This window comes from Bactrocera latifrons, unplaced genomic scaffold (assembly GCF_001853355.1).
Source record: "Bactrocera latifrons isolate USDA-ARS-PBARC rearing strain unplaced genomic scaffold, ASM185335v1 scaffold_436, whole genome shotgun sequence".
Taxonomy (NCBI): domain Eukaryota; kingdom Metazoa; phylum Arthropoda; class Insecta; order Diptera; family Tephritidae; genus Bactrocera; species Bactrocera latifrons.
This window is the reverse complement of record NW_017537086.1, coordinates 154819-169762: the sequence shown is the minus strand read 5'-3', so window position 1 is coordinate 169762 and position 14944 is coordinate 154819. Positions and strand designations below refer to the sequence as shown.

Here is a 14944-nt window from a genome sequence, read left to right as displayed (position 1 = left end):
TATTTAGCTCTTCYTACCTTATTTACCCGAACAGTTGTGCTTAAGCTGTAGTAACGACAGCAAACATTCCCGATATTTTGAGGAATGCTGATGGTGGGTTTCGTCCTATTTTATTCCACTTACAAAAGCCTGGACCCTCGTTAAAACAATGAACAATTTCTCGGCTTTAGTCTGAAATTGCTAAGTCTATCGCAAAGATGACTGCCGCAACCGCAGTATACAAGGTACAACCAGATATGTTATGTGGGTGTTCTCGGTAATCTGCTAAACACAATTTAGTTATTACGTTATTTATTACACATCAGAGCGCCGCTTCGCCAGCAAGCAAATGCCTGTAAACAAACGGCGCCGACTGGGCTAATGACATGCGCTAGAGCAAGTGCACTTGCAGTTTTTGGGTATTTATGCCTTTACGCCAAATTACCTAACTACCTGCTGTATWGACACATTCATAAATATGTGTGCGGTAGGTGCGACGGTTGGGCTGAAATCATAAACTCAACATCTTTCTCTTCATTACTGAGTTGCGGCTTCAATGTTTCATTGTTTACTTGCTAATGAGTTTGTTGGAAAACTCACTTTCGTGCGCAGCGATGCCTGCTAAATCAGCACAAATTATCGGTGTGCACGCGCAGGTACTGCGACAGCGCACATTTTCCACCTGTGCAAATACCTGCAGCAGCGTCTACGGCACTGCACTTGCCRCTGCGACGCTATTAAATGCGGAAACTACCAAAACATTTCGCGCTTCTTTGGCTTTGCTCTTGAAAATACTTTAATAAAACCAGGCGTGCAGTGACGCCAAATTTTAGTCACGTTTCGTTGCCGAGCGACACACACGCAATTCGGAAACAAGTTGCGTTGCGCGKTTTTATTAGATTTTCTTMTTAAATTMATTTCTTTATTGCAATGTCAGTGSAAAGTTGGCATYTTCTTTTGTTTTGCGCGCTTGTGRCGCTACCACAAATTCGTTGTGCAATCTTCGCTTACGATGTGGATCGTAATACGAGTATGAATAATTTSAATGAAGTGATCGARCGTCCGACAGGTTGGCTGCAGGCGGCACAGGATATGATCGCCAGTCCGGCGGGGCATGTGGTGACGCAGGTGGCCAAGGAGCTAATCAATCGCTCCACAGGCAATAGTCAAGTATGTGAAGGAGAAAAGTGAATAATATTAAAGAAAGATAATATGAAAGAAGTGTAGAGAAATCCGCAAGCAAGTGTAAACGAATAAGGAACTCCCTGCTACTAGAGTATATGTTAAAATTTTGCTAAAATTACCACTTATAGTTAAAGCACATGTTGAATTGATGTGTTCAGGTATCTCAGTAGGATTATATGTGCTTTTCTATCCCTGTTTTAAAAAGGTGGAATACAAGTGTAATATATTTCACACGTGCATTTCATATGGGAACTATATGTAGTCATTTCTAGCAACGCTCTTTGATAAAAAAATATTCATTCATTGGTCCAATCAGAACAAGTTCTTCAGAAACTATAGCTATATCTTGCATAATAATGGAACTTTCAGTACAAGGTCTTCAACCGATCAGTTTGCATGGCAGTTATCTGCTGTAGTTGTCCGATAATGGACGAGAGTGGACCAAGTTTCAACGAATCTTCTTAATYCAAACGTTCTTTTGAGGTCAGTTACTCAAAGTTAATGGTACATTTTACTCTCTTAGCAATAATCTGACGAAAATACCAGTCGAAGACCAATTGAACAATCTTACTGACTCAAAGCTTCCATGCAGACTATTTGTCGTAGAGTCTGCTATGTTCTTTTCCGTCTTGACCAGAGAGGAGCGAGTTTTATATACATATAATCATGAACTTTGTCACATTAAGCACCGTTGACTCCAAAAAGTGGCAATTCAAACAATAAAATTATTAACAGCATAACTGGATATAGCGGAGAACCACTGCCAACACCGTTCCCATTGTAACTCACTAAACATGTGAACAAAGAAGTAAGAAACGGCTAAGTTCGGGTCAACCGACTTTATACTCTCGCAATTCACAGGAATCAAAGCCAGTTAAATACCTTATGATGTAAAACGTCAACCAGAGGAACGGAATCTAAGCAATTTTATATACGCATACACCATATATAATATAACTTATACACTGACCTACATACAGCTGTTGACAGCTATTTTGAAGTATGTGATGTTATTTATTAAAACCTATGTTAAACCTAAACCAATAGTAAAAATTTTATTTAAAATTCGTTTTTGTTCTAAAAATGTTAACAAAACCAAGTGGAATCAACGATTTGACAACTAATTAGAAACGAAAATGTTTTATCAACAAAAAGTAGTGATATTACAAAAACTTGCTTRCTTTCAGTTAGTATTTTGTTGATTACATTTTTATACCCTGAACAGGGTATATTAAGTTTGTCACGAAGCTTGTAACGCCCAGAAGGAAGCGTCGGAGACCCTACAAATTATATACATATATAAATGATCAGTATGTCGAGCCGAGTCGTTTTAGCCATGCCCGTCTGTCTGCCTATCCGTCTGTCTGTCTATCAGTATATATACGAACTAGCCCCTCAGTTTTCAAGATATCGTTTTGAAAATTTTCAGACGTCATTTTCTCTTCAAGAAGCTGCTTATTTGTCCGAACGGTCAATATTGGACCACTATAACATATAGCTGTCATACAAATTGAGCGATCGGATTCAAATGCTTGTATGGAAAACTTTCACGTTTGACACGATATATTCACGAAAGTTGGTATATATTATATTATTTTCTAAGGCAACAATGTAATCTCCAAAAAAATTGTTCAGAAGGAATTACTAAAGCATATAGCTTTACAAACTGAACACATAGTTACTAACAGAAATGCGCCTGTGCGCAACCGAAGTTAACGTTTTTTCTTGTTTACCTTAATATTGCTTCACATTAAATCTGAACTTACGTTAAAGGACTCTGACAGCGCGCCAATGGTGTAGTTTGTATGCCGTTCTAAATTCATCACAAGGTGCCATCAAATTTGGGATATGGTTCGTTTAACACCACCCTCATATGTTCTACAGGGTTTAAGTCTGAGCTAAACGAATTTCACTCCAAAACATTGATAGAATTTTCATAATAAAATTTATGTGTCAACTTAGCCGTATGCTTTGAATTGTCATCTTCCTTATAACAGACAAATTTCCCTCAGCCCATAGTAACATGACATTTTTTAGAATGTCGACGTATTTCTCCTTGTTTAAAATTCCATTATTCTTCTGGATGGACCAACACCATTACATATAAAAAATCCCCACACCATGATTGATTCTGCACCATACTCAACCACGCCCTRAACATAGCGAGGATTAAATTATTTAATTTTTGGACGTCGAACATACCTTCGACCATCAAAACCTAAGCGATTAATTTTTGTTGCATCGTTCCAAACGACATACCTCCGTTGATTTGTTGTTTTAGACTAATACGAGTTGGTAAAGTATACGCGTCGTTTCTACGAATTTCAGTCAGAAGTGGGTTCCTGCGAGCTGCCCTGCGGTGAAGTCCAGATTCGACCAAAAAACAGGCAATTGTTTTCTAGGATATTTATGTAGAATGTCACTCGAACTATGTTTTCGATCTCTGCGCGAGCTGAAGTTGAATTTACGYAGCTTGATAAACAACATTTTTTGGCTTCTGTTTCGGTGCGTCAATGTACAGAGAAGATGGTTTTCCAACTCGAGAACACGCCACGTATAACCGGCCGTGTGAAAAGCAAGGCATTTCCAGCTYTATGCCACACACTTCTAGCGACTACCCTTGAAGCCTGTTGATTGTCATCGCAAAGGCAATTTTCAATAGAAACTGAATACGTTCGAACTGAAATAGCGAATCGTTGGAACTCAAAGGAATTCGTTGAAGCAAGAATCTGCCCCATGTATTTGAAAGCTGCAGCGCAATCAGTAGGCTTCCAATGGCAGATYCAACTTTTAGACAAAAATAATACGGCGGCGGCATACCAAGTCTCTCCAAAGATTTTAGAAATTCCACTGGATAATTCATGGCTTCGTACTTTTGGCAGCTAAAAGTGCGAGTGCACACAGGTAAGTTACAACAATTTGGCCATAAACCATCGTGTGATTTCATACTTCATTGAAGTGAATTGACAAAAAGCAGGTGGAGTTGATCGCAAACTACTGGAAGTATCAATCGAAAGTTTGCTATTTCCAATGCTTATCGAMTACGATGTAAAATTTCTTTGGCAATGTAATTTTTGTTCGTATCCCATAATTGATGGGGATTTGAAGGCTGATATGTGGAAATGATCACCGCGAAAAGTATGTGAACTTCAGTGGCATGCGAAGTAGCTATCGAATCGTCCATMGTTTSATTCCACTGATTGTAATTGATGACATACTTCTCAAAAAGTAACACACACTGTACCATTCACAGTACGCAATGGCTCAAATAATATAATAGATTGTCAAAAAAGTCTTGCGGTATTTTTTATTGAATTTTCAATTGTTCATAAAAAAAATAAAACTCATGCCCAGCTCTTGACCGATGCCACAGCTACTACTATGCCGGTCTCTTTCAATCAATTCAGCGATTTTATCGCAATTTTCGACGACAGGCCTTTCGGAGCGCGGCGCATCTTCGACCACCTCTACTGTAAAAAATATGTCGTATTTTCTCTTTATTTTGCTCCATGCTTGCGACGCTATAACTCACGAACGACTTAAAAGAAACGACAATGAATCAAACACGTGTTAGCGCGTGAAATGAGCTTTCCAGAAAGGTATAGCATGACCCGATGCGACGAATAAAASTAGAACTACGCACTCTCAGCGCCAACTTGCGAAAATACCGCAAGATTTTTTTGACAACCTAATATCAAGGCATTTTCCAATAGGGCAATGTTCTCGCAAACGGATCACTGTAGCAAGTTGAGAAAAAACTTATCAAGATCATTTTTGTTGCTCGTGGATAGTGTTTCGTGAATTTATTGTCAGAYGAACAAACCGAAGTGGGATTGTGTAGTCCACAAGGTCCATGAACCATATTGGATTTCATGACTTCGTATAATACTGGATCTTTCTCTGCATCAGCAATTTCCACAGATATGATTTCATCAATTTGATCTGGTGTAACCACCATCCACCATCCAAAGAAGAATGTGTACGTGCGGCAAACCTCTTTTTTGCAACTCAACAGAGTATATCCAGCATCTAACAACATCAAATATACCATACGTTGCTTCAAGATTAAGTCCATCAAACATCGTAGCTGTTGTTTGAAAAGTCGTGCTGTGACTCGTGACCATCGCTTGCTGATTGACCGCGATCCATTATTCCACACGCATGTCATCGCCTGCAGGGAGTACTCGTTCATGTGTCTTGGGCTGTCATACTTTGAAGAAAGAACGCCGACCGATATTAGCGCGATCTCTTCGTGGCTTCGTAACAAATTTCAATCCGTAATTGATCTCTTTGTGTGAAACACACGTAAAGTTTTAAAGTTTTCACTGAATAATTTTAAATAATTTTTCTTTTGAATAGCCGCAATAAAAAAGCAAGCCACCAAAGATGAACGATTCAAATATTTTACAAATCAAAAATTGAAAAACAAAACTAACAAAATTTGAAAAAACTTACTTTTTTGAATTACACAATTTTTCAACTTTCCTCGTGAAAAATTTAAGTTATTTTCCTTTCTAAACCTTCCTGGATCCACAACGAACAACCTCTGAAAATTTCATCAAGATTGGTCTAGCCGTTCTCTTAGCGTTACTAACAAACAACATTCATTTGTTTGTATGGAAAAAGAAAAGGGCTGTGTTTAGGAGTTTTCCAGCAATTATTCGATTTTTTATTGCCGTAAAAACCATCCTAGAACCTCAACGAACTTTTGAAAAAAGAATTGACAAAMATGGTCCAGACGTTGTTGAGTATCTGGCAATACTATACATTGTTTGAAAGGTCTTGACATAACCTACAAAACGACGCTGTGCATGATTACTTTGGATATTGCGTCCAACAGTTATAGACGTGAAAATATGGAGTTCACTAACGCCGAAATTCGCACTATATTAAAGTTTTCCTTTGTTAAAGGCAAATCCGCTAGAGAAACGTTCCGTGAAATTAATGGTGTCTTGGGGGATGGTACTCTATTACTTCGAACTGCGGAGAAATTACTTCGATGATTCAGAGTGGGTGAAAACGACACCATGGATAAACCAGCCGACGGAAGACCTGTGACGTCGAATACTGATCAAATCATGGAAAACATCGAGTTAGACCGGCATTTGGTATCATGTGACATCACCCAGAAAATGGGAGTTAGTCACCAAACCATATTAAACCATTTTCAGAGGCTGGATACACAAAAAAGATTGATGTTTGGATGCCGCATGATTTGACGCAAAAAAACCTTCTGGACCAAATTAACACCTGCGATATGCTGCTGAAACGGAATGAACTCGACCTGTTTTTGAAGCGTATGGCGATGATAAAAAGATCACATACGACAATATGAAGTGAAAATGGTCATGGTCGGGGGCCGGTGAAACGTCCCAAACAGTGGCCAAACCGGAATTGATAGCCAGGAAGGTTTTGCTGTGTGTTTGGTGGGATTGGTAAGGAATCATGCACTATGAGCTGCTCCCATATGGTCAGAGGATTAATTCCACCATCTACTGGACTTGAAGCAGGCGATCGACCAGAAGCGTCCAAAATTCGTCAACAGAAAGGGAGTAGAGTTCCACCAGGATAACGCCAGATCACACACTTCGTTGATGACTCATCAGAAGCTACGGATGGGAGGTTTTGGATATTGCGCCAAGTGATTACCACCTGTTCCTGTCCATGGCGAACGGCCTTGTTGGTGTAGAGCTGAACTCAAAAGGAGCTTGTGAAAAATGGCTGCCCCAGTTCTTCGCAAATAAGGAGGGGGGCTTCTACGAGGGGGGTATTTTGAAGTTGCCTTCTAGATGGAAACAGATTAGCGAACGAAACGGAGCATATTTGAACTAAATCCGATCACAGTAACACTTTTATAAAACATTGAATAAAAGCAAAAAGGTGGAAGGGMGATATTTGACAACCTAATRTATAGTATAATTAGTAACTAATTAGAATTTGTTCATAATCTTAAAATTATTAATTTATTCTTCAAATGTGGCCCCCCTCAAAGTACTCTTCCTTGGCCCAAATACACTTGTGGCAGCATTTTCTCCAATCCTCGAAACAGTTGTTAAAATCAATTTCCGTAATAGCCTTCAATGCGCGTAGCGATTCACATTTAAATAAGTACCAAATGCGTCATTTGTACTTCAATTGACTCTTAACGGTTATCCCGGAGCGTTCGTTTGAGTTTGCTGAATAGCCAGAAGTCACAAGGAGCGAAATCAAGCGAATACCTGTATGCTAGCCCACGTGTAATTCAGTAAGCGATGGCGCAAAACCAGGAGTTATCGGACTATAGTTGCGATAATCGTCGATTCTCAAGCATCMATTTCTTYATTTCATTGAYGTGTTGAACATSAGTTGATATTGATGGCCACCCTGGACGYGGTTTGTCGTCAATGCGTTGTTCACCTTTTTTGAGTCATTTATACCAATCAAAAATACTWGTTCGCGACATGGAATTATCGCCGAAGACYTTWGCCAAYATTCTGAACGCTTCGTCACCAGAAACTTAATTCCGCGCACAAAATTTTTGGAACATCTTTGTGGAATAATTTTACTCATTGTAAATATCGCCGAATGCACTTTATGTACTTCAGAAAGACAGGTGTATACTAAACAATAATGATTATTTTGATGTGATATTTGCCACATGTATCACTGACATCTGTACCAATCAAGAAAAAAAAAAAAACAATTTCTACGAATGAGTTTCCGCGTGAAATTTAAATTAAACATTTTTACTAGTTTTTGCTCACATTAGGATACATACCTAGCCGTATTTGGTCCCTCAAATCACTGTCTGTAGCAAAAAATTTAAATAGAATTGGCTTTTAATTCTATTTAGTTCGGAGAAGTTGTTAGTTAGTTTATGGTATTAGACTAAATATGCTTGTTCATCATATATATAATTCATATGTCACAAAATTCTTCTTATCCACATTTATTTATTTTTCCAATATAGGTGCTGAGCTTGAATCTTACGAACCTACTTATTATAATTCTACTAAAAATATTAATATTTGCTGCTGGCATGCTGGGTGCTGGGCATTGGAGTGGTTATGGATATGGTTATGGGCATGCGCGAAGTGCAGATGGTAAGATTAAAATTTAAACTTATATTTTATATCGGAATTACTTACTATCAATGGAATTACTTACTATCAATGGATAATAAAAGAGAATAACCTTCTGACACTTTCTAACTCAATATATTTATATTTTGCAGGTTAAGGGGGAATAGGGTTTACAAGGTAAAAAAAAGACTTTTTTGTGAATTTATTTCTCAAATCTGGATTGAGTAATTTTTTTCGGACCTTCTGTACATTATAGAGCACACTTTTGACAATGTAAGATAATTTTTTCATGCAGAAATATTGAGGCATATGGCGGTAACAGTGCTTTCCCCAGAACGTCTTGAGAAAAAAGAATTTGCGGTGTTCACTATAACTCGGCCGGAAATTATCTGAAAATAAAACCAACCAACGTTCTCTGATAATTTTTTTTTGCATTCAAAAATTTTGGCGGCCATCTAAAGTGTAAACTGTTATTTTCCACAAAAAAATTCCACCATTTTGTGGGTGGAAAACACCCTCAATGAAAAAAAAAAATTTAATAAATGTTGGGGGTATTTATATGTTAAAAATGTGTTCAAAGAAATGAATCGATCAAGTAGTTTTGAAATGATAGTGAACACGGACTTTGAGAAAGTAGTTTTGAGAAAAACGCGTCTGCAGCTGCACTTCTATCCCGACCGCGCTGAGCTGTTAGAGCGTTAAAGGCCAGGAGACTAACTCTAAGAATATTACTTCTATCGACTTATAATTATAAGGACATATTCTTGAAATGTTAAACAATAAGATAAGACAAAAAAATTTATTTTTCGAAAGTGAAAACTTCTAGCCCAACAACTCTTTGATTTTTTACCAAAAAAATAAAAACAAGTATAACAAAATCGTATGTTGCTTTCTACATAGATTTACTGAACCGAATGCTTCGACGCTATAATAAAAAAACTGCATACTATCTCACTTTATTGGTGACTAGTCTTTTACCAACCGATCCATAGTCCGATAGGTACTTTTCAGGCATTTGGTTATCTTGACTTCCTCCACATTTTGTGTTTTAATTACACTATTTTGTGTCGTTAAATTTTACCAGCATAAAAATGTCTTCAAAGTTGAAGAATTATGTCGAGATGACACACTTCGGGCGAGTATTGCTTAGGGTTGCTTTAATTAAACGGAACCCACTTAGTTGATTAGGTTTGCACATATGGGATCCTGTTTGGTTTTGCAGTTCACTGATRCACAATAGTTGGAACTCCGATTTCAATATTCTTCAAAATATAATTAAAAATATATATATGCTTATATGAAGTGTAAATGAATAAATTTAAAATTTTTCTGAAATCACCGCCATTTTGACAGTTTTTTCCCCCGATTTTAAGGCAAGGACCTTACTGAAAAAAATATTTTTTAAGTTTCATTTTCGAAGATGGTCGGAACCACTGCAGCAGAATGGGTTTTTAGTGTCACCGAAGATCGAATGTGAAGTCTAAATTTAAATATTTTTATCCAAAACTTTCACTTTATACTCCTAGATATGATACATTTCGAGGTCACCTACTTTTTTAAAGAAAAAATTATGAAACTTCGAATTTAATGGGGAATGTTTATTATCATTCGGAAAAGCATGCTTTCGCATTTATTTTTTGAAGATTATTTCTTTCAAATATTGGCCGTGGCTACGTCTCAGGTGGTTCATTCGTCGAGTCCAATTTTCGATGACTTGYTGGAGCATTTCGAATGACAAACGTGAAGGTTTGTTCTAAGGCCTGAATCGAAACGGCATCGTTCGCATAGACTTTAGATTTTACATATCCACACTGGAAAAGTCTAACGGCATGATATCACACAATCTACATGGCCTATCGACTGGTCCAAACCGCGCCAAATTGTTTTCTGAATGAAATGTCAACTCTTGAATCTCATCAGGGTGCTCTTCGTCCTAAGTGTGGAAATTTTTCTTGTTTCCATACCCACTGAGCCAGATATTGGCCTTAAAAACGTCGGATCATCTCGAACTTTTCAAGAGCCCATAGAGCGAAGCGCTTTCAATTTAAGATTTCGACGTAAAATGCGCCAAGTTGTTCCATACRTCAGTCCGGGKTACTGCGAACGGCGCCCAATCGAATGCCCACGGTCTTGGTATGCACTCTCAGCTACGGCTGTTACCCTTTTTTAAAAAACAATTATATTGTACCTTTCCACTTTTAATATATGTACAAAAATCACCTTTTTTGAGGCCTTTTCATTAGGTGTTTTCCTKAAATCCTGTTTTGTCTGAACTTATCTGTTCTCAGTAATACAWGCAATATTAATACTGTTTCTCTTATAGATCTCCACTTTGGCTTGAGTGACGGCGAGGATTATCTTATCACCGGTTTCCTAGCAGCACAAGGCATCGGACTTGATGATTGTCTATATGCAGCGGCATGCGCCAGCCCGAATGTGGCCTATGAATATGCGAAGGCCGCAAAAGCATTAATTGAAGGCATCGAAAAGTACGAGGGGTAAGCTAACGATCATTCAAACATTCGAAATATAAAATAATTTTCATTTTTTTATATATTCACCAGCAATGCGTTCAATAATCCGCGCTACAACGATCTCATTGTGCTGCTGGAGAAGGCGGCCTATGACGGCTATCGCGGCTTGCCCTGCAACAGATCATCGAAATGCGATAATATTAACTGAGCAGACTAACAAAAAACCACACCGTTACATACTTAAACAAATACATTTTTTAATGATTAATTTTTATTGTATTGCTACTCAATTATCAATAAGTAATTTAGCATTTTTTATTATTAACCAATCATACTATTATTTATGCTAGCGTTGTTTATAAAAAATTTTAATCGCTTGGTAGTTATTTACAGTCTTAATATGTTGCTCTACATTGTTTTTACAATAAAGGTAGAAATATTTATGTTTATTTCATAATTATTAATAAAAAAAAAAAATACTTCTCGATAATAACTACTTATGTGTATAATAATTTAGCAAAAGGTTTCTTGAAAAAAAGCATAATGCTTACATATGTGAATGTATATATAATACTTATATATACTTATACTTCATTTTCTATATTTTGACTATTTATTGTTTACATATTTTTATTCGGTTGCAAATTGAGCTAATTTTCCTATAATTACWATTACTATTTTTTTCATAGTTTACTGCACAAACATTTCCTCTCTGTTTTCGGACTCTATTTTTCTTTCAACTGCTCAGCTCTATTGCGCCTCTGGCGCCCCAGTAACCGCTTTCACATATTCCGCATAGTGCAGGAAGCCATCCTTATTAACATCCGCGATTTGCAGGAACTCATCAATAACCTCTGGAACACGTAAAGTCTGCTGCTCTCATGTTAAGCTTTCAAAATTTAATGCACTCTTTGGCACTTACCTATGATATGATTCAATTCTTCCGTGGCATTGTGCAGGAAGTTATCTCGATCGACTTTTTTGAAATGTTCATCTTGATGTATGGCCGCTTGCAGCATCTCCAGTCCATCCAGAGCGTTATTGTTGTCGCTGTCATGAATCTGTTGGATTTGTCAATAGATTACTCTATATTTTTATAAACAATTTCTGCTGATTTGGACCTCTCAATGAGGGTTATGTACAAAATTCGTCATCGTTTGCCTCTTTATTATTTATAACGTTTATAACATTTTATAAATGACAGCAACAAAAATCTGACAAAGAAACAATTAATTCCCACACATGTTGAGCCTATATCACCGAAAACTTATAACTAAACAATTAAGGATGGTGCACTCGGTGAAGTTCCCAAAACACTTTGCTTTATGACTCTACTACAAAATGCTCTGGAAGTTTCTCMCCTGATTTTTCCTTGAATGAAATTCAAATTTATAGAAAAAAACGCATTTGGTCCAGTTGAAAAGGTATGTCATATTAGATTTGTTCTAAATTGCTTTCAAACTTTCTTTAATATTTTTCCCGCACACAAGATTCGAACATTTTTTTTAGATACCATGAGGCTCTGAAAATTATCCAGTTTGATAAAAAGTCTTAACTTCGTTGACTTGACTGTTCTATAGTCAAACATTGTTGCCATAAAATAGTCTTTAATTGGAATTCAGATCTCCCAAGATTTTGCATTTAAGTCGATGATGAAAAAGAAATTCCGTAATTTTTGATTTCAAGATGGAAATCCGCTGATTGATAATAGTTGCAGAACAATAAAATAATCCTAATGACATGCATTAATATYTTGGTATGAAAACTATAATGAAGAAATAAGGAAAAGGGCTCTGGRCATTACATCTCACATTTACTCAAGGTTCTTCTTAATACATATATCTTAGATATGAGATCGCCCGGTAGGCAAAATATTTTTCATCCCAATATGAACTTATGCACATATTCTTCGATCAATGAGACTTAGAGCCTCTCTAGTAAATAATTGCGATCCCGGAAAGTAGCGAAGARTTGATCTTTCCAAATTTGATACTAAAGGGTGATCCAACTAAGGGTATATTTTTCAATAGCCTTTTTTTGACAGATCACCCGTGAGTTGTGTCAAGCTGACATTTCATTTTTGTTCACTATTGTTTGGCATTTCATCTTGAAAAGACCTACGCCTGAACAACGTTTACAAATCGGTTTCGAGTCAAATTTTAATCAGCAATGAGACCCATTTCTGGCTAAATGGGTATGTAAGCAAGCCAAATTGCCGCATTTGAGACGAAGAGCAACCTAAAGAGATTCARGAGCTGCCACTTCATGCAGAAAAAACAACAGTTTCGTATCGTTTGTGGGCCTGCGGAATCATCGGATGAACCATCTGAGACGAGACGTAGCCGCGGCCAACATTTGAAAGAGATAAACTTCAAAAACCTCGAAGTAGATCACCCTGCATATTGTACTAATATTTAGAAATTAACTAATCACCAAAATCAAAAGAAGGCTTTGAAGTGAGTTCCTTTGTCTAGAACATTTATAGAGCAAATAACAATTATCTWAATTTATAGATACTCACCTTAAAGTAGTAGAAATTCTTCTCCTCATCGGACATGCTATCTAAATTGACATTTATGCCCATATCCTTCAGATCCTCATCGATGCGGCTGCAAGTAAAATGGGAAAGTTAAATTTTGTAAAGAAATACTTTTTTATAGACAAAGAACTCACTGCTCTTCGTGCGTTAAATGCTCATCCACTTTACGTGTTTTCGACTGTTCGCTACGCGGGTGATGCGGACCGCGCTTAATAGCCACACAGGGGTCCATTGTTTGGCTGAACGTCGCTACGCAGATTATAAAATTAACAAAATTCAACATTTTACACATTTCTGCACGAAATATAAAAGCTGCGATGCAATTTCGTTGAAAATGTTGTCAAAATGTGCAGCTCTAAGCCTGAGCGAGTTATTATTTTCACGACAAATATATGCGAAAGGAAAAAATCGGCAGGTGTGTTCTTCACTATTGTTGAAATCAATAAAACATACAAACCGCAAAGGASAGCAGTGCGCAAGTCACGCAAATGCGCTTGACACTTCTAACGCAAAGACAGCACCCCCAAAATCAGTGCATTTTGACAGCTGACAGCAGCTGTAGCCGTTAGCGCTCAGCTGAAAGTGTGAGGTTTACTTTTATGATATTCTAATGTGTTGCTTCGCTTTGGCGTTCGTTAGCTTTCAACTTTCCAAACTTTTCGAACTTTTTCTATTTTGTTGCTGCAGCAACAAATGGCTGTTTTGTCAATCGCATTTCATTCGAACACTTTCAAACAAGCTACCTCTCAAGCCAGTATAAATTCCGAAGCAAAGCCAAAATATTTTCACAACGCGTCTAAACAAATCCTATTTAAAAGTCTCTTTCAACTTTTTTGAAGAATTTTTTCTATTGAAATACAAGTAATCCGCTTAAGTATCAGTTTAATACTAAAATGTGCGAGCATTATTGTGATGATTTGGAAACCTTCAATCCTGAAATTGAATACCAGAAGTTTCTRAAACGTAAACCCATCGTGCAAACGGCCAAGTTGTATGAGCAATTGCATACGCGTGAGAAGATCAAATGCCCATGTGAGTATTGAGCGGTAAAGTGTTGAGCCCTATCAGGCCTCACCTACAATGAGTTTTCTTCCTTACAGACAACTTCAAAGGCTATGGCGTGGAGACGGATAAGAACACAATGTATCGCACTTGCAATTCCGAGTATGGCTACTATGCACCCAACGCCTACACAATACCGACGCGCTACTTTCCTCTCTCACAGAAATTCTCCAATGAACTTGCTCGTTGCGGCATGTATCGTAATTTCTCTCTCAATACTTTAATGGATCGCGCGTATTTCTGAGTAACTCTTTGGTTGGCATCGCATTATTGCGGTATTTAAATTGGGAATATGTACTTCTGTCACTTGTTTGTGTACCAAATGCTGGATAATTAAATTGAAACGACCAATAAATTCAAGAACAGAATCAAATTTAGGTATTTATTTTGTCTTAAATGCTATATACTTATGTATGTAAATAAGATCTAGTCCATGTATACTCATATTTGCATTTTGTGGGAAATTGTAACATATTCCAATAGCCACGTTTTAGAAGAGTGGTCTTTTCAACTTTTATACTTTTTAGTAGCTTGCAAAAGAGATAGAAACAACGTATGTTGAGAGTTTGTGATGTAGCTACACTTAAGGTATTCCTCTTCTTGATTGGTGTAGTCACTGCTTACGCGATTATAGCTGAGTTAAC

General features: G+C 37.2%; 3 protein-coding genes across 4 annotated transcripts; 2 read left to right on the top strand and 1 right to left on the bottom strand.

The window, feature by feature from the left end:
* The first annotated feature begins 878 nt into the window (after positions 1 to 878).
* Positions 879 to 11179, top strand: LOC108972884. Its single transcript, XM_018939774.1, has 4 exons — positions 879 to 1149; positions 8114 to 8246; positions 10549 to 10723; positions 10790 to 11179. Exons 1-4 carry the CDS (start codon positions 910 to 912, stop codon positions 10905 to 10907), a joined length of 666 nt encoding a protein of 221 aa, XP_018795319.1. The 5' UTR covers positions 879 to 909; the 3' UTR covers positions 10908 to 11179.
* Positions 11180 to 11189: 10 nt separating this feature from the next.
* Positions 11190 to 13656, bottom strand: LOC108972886 (multiple coagulation factor deficiency protein 2 homolog). 2 transcript variants are annotated; one of them, XM_018939775.1, is made up of 4 exons: positions 13373 to 13656; positions 13221 to 13308; positions 11622 to 11760; positions 11190 to 11553 (listed from the first exon to the last, which is right to left on the bottom strand). In XM_018939775.1, exons 1-4 carry the CDS (start codon positions 13528 to 13530, stop codon positions 11450 to 11452), a joined length of 489 nt encoding a protein of 162 aa, XP_018795320.1. In that variant the 5' UTR covers positions 13531 to 13656; the 3' UTR covers positions 11190 to 11449. The 2 variants fall into 2 exon arrangements, with proteins under 2 accessions (XP_018795320.1, XP_018795321.1); XM_018939776.1 differs by having other exon boundaries at positions 11464 to 11569.
* A 293-nt stretch (positions 13657 to 13949) lies between these two features.
* On the top strand, positions 13950 to 14673 carry LOC108972888 (UPF0691 protein C9orf116 homolog). The gene is made up of 2 exons (XM_018939777.1): positions 13950 to 14270; positions 14339 to 14673. Exons 1-2 carry the CDS (start codon positions 14132 to 14134, stop codon positions 14542 to 14544), a joined length of 345 nt encoding a protein of 114 aa, XP_018795322.1. The 5' UTR covers positions 13950 to 14131; the 3' UTR covers positions 14545 to 14673.
* Positions 14674 to 14944: the final 271 nt, after the last annotated feature.

Coding starts and splice junctions, on each gene's coding strand:
- LOC108972886 (XM_018939775.1), bottom strand. CDS start 13,530: ATGTGTAAAATGTTGAATTTTGTTAATTTTATAATCTGCGTAGCGACG. Junction 13,309..13,372: donor CATTTAACGCACGAAGAGCA/GTGAGTTCTTTG, acceptor TTTTACTTGCAG/CCGCATCGATGAGGATCTGA. Junction 11,761..13,220: donor AGAATTTCTACTACTTTAAG/GTGAGTATCTAT, acceptor CAAATCCAACAG/ATTCATGACAGCGACAACAA.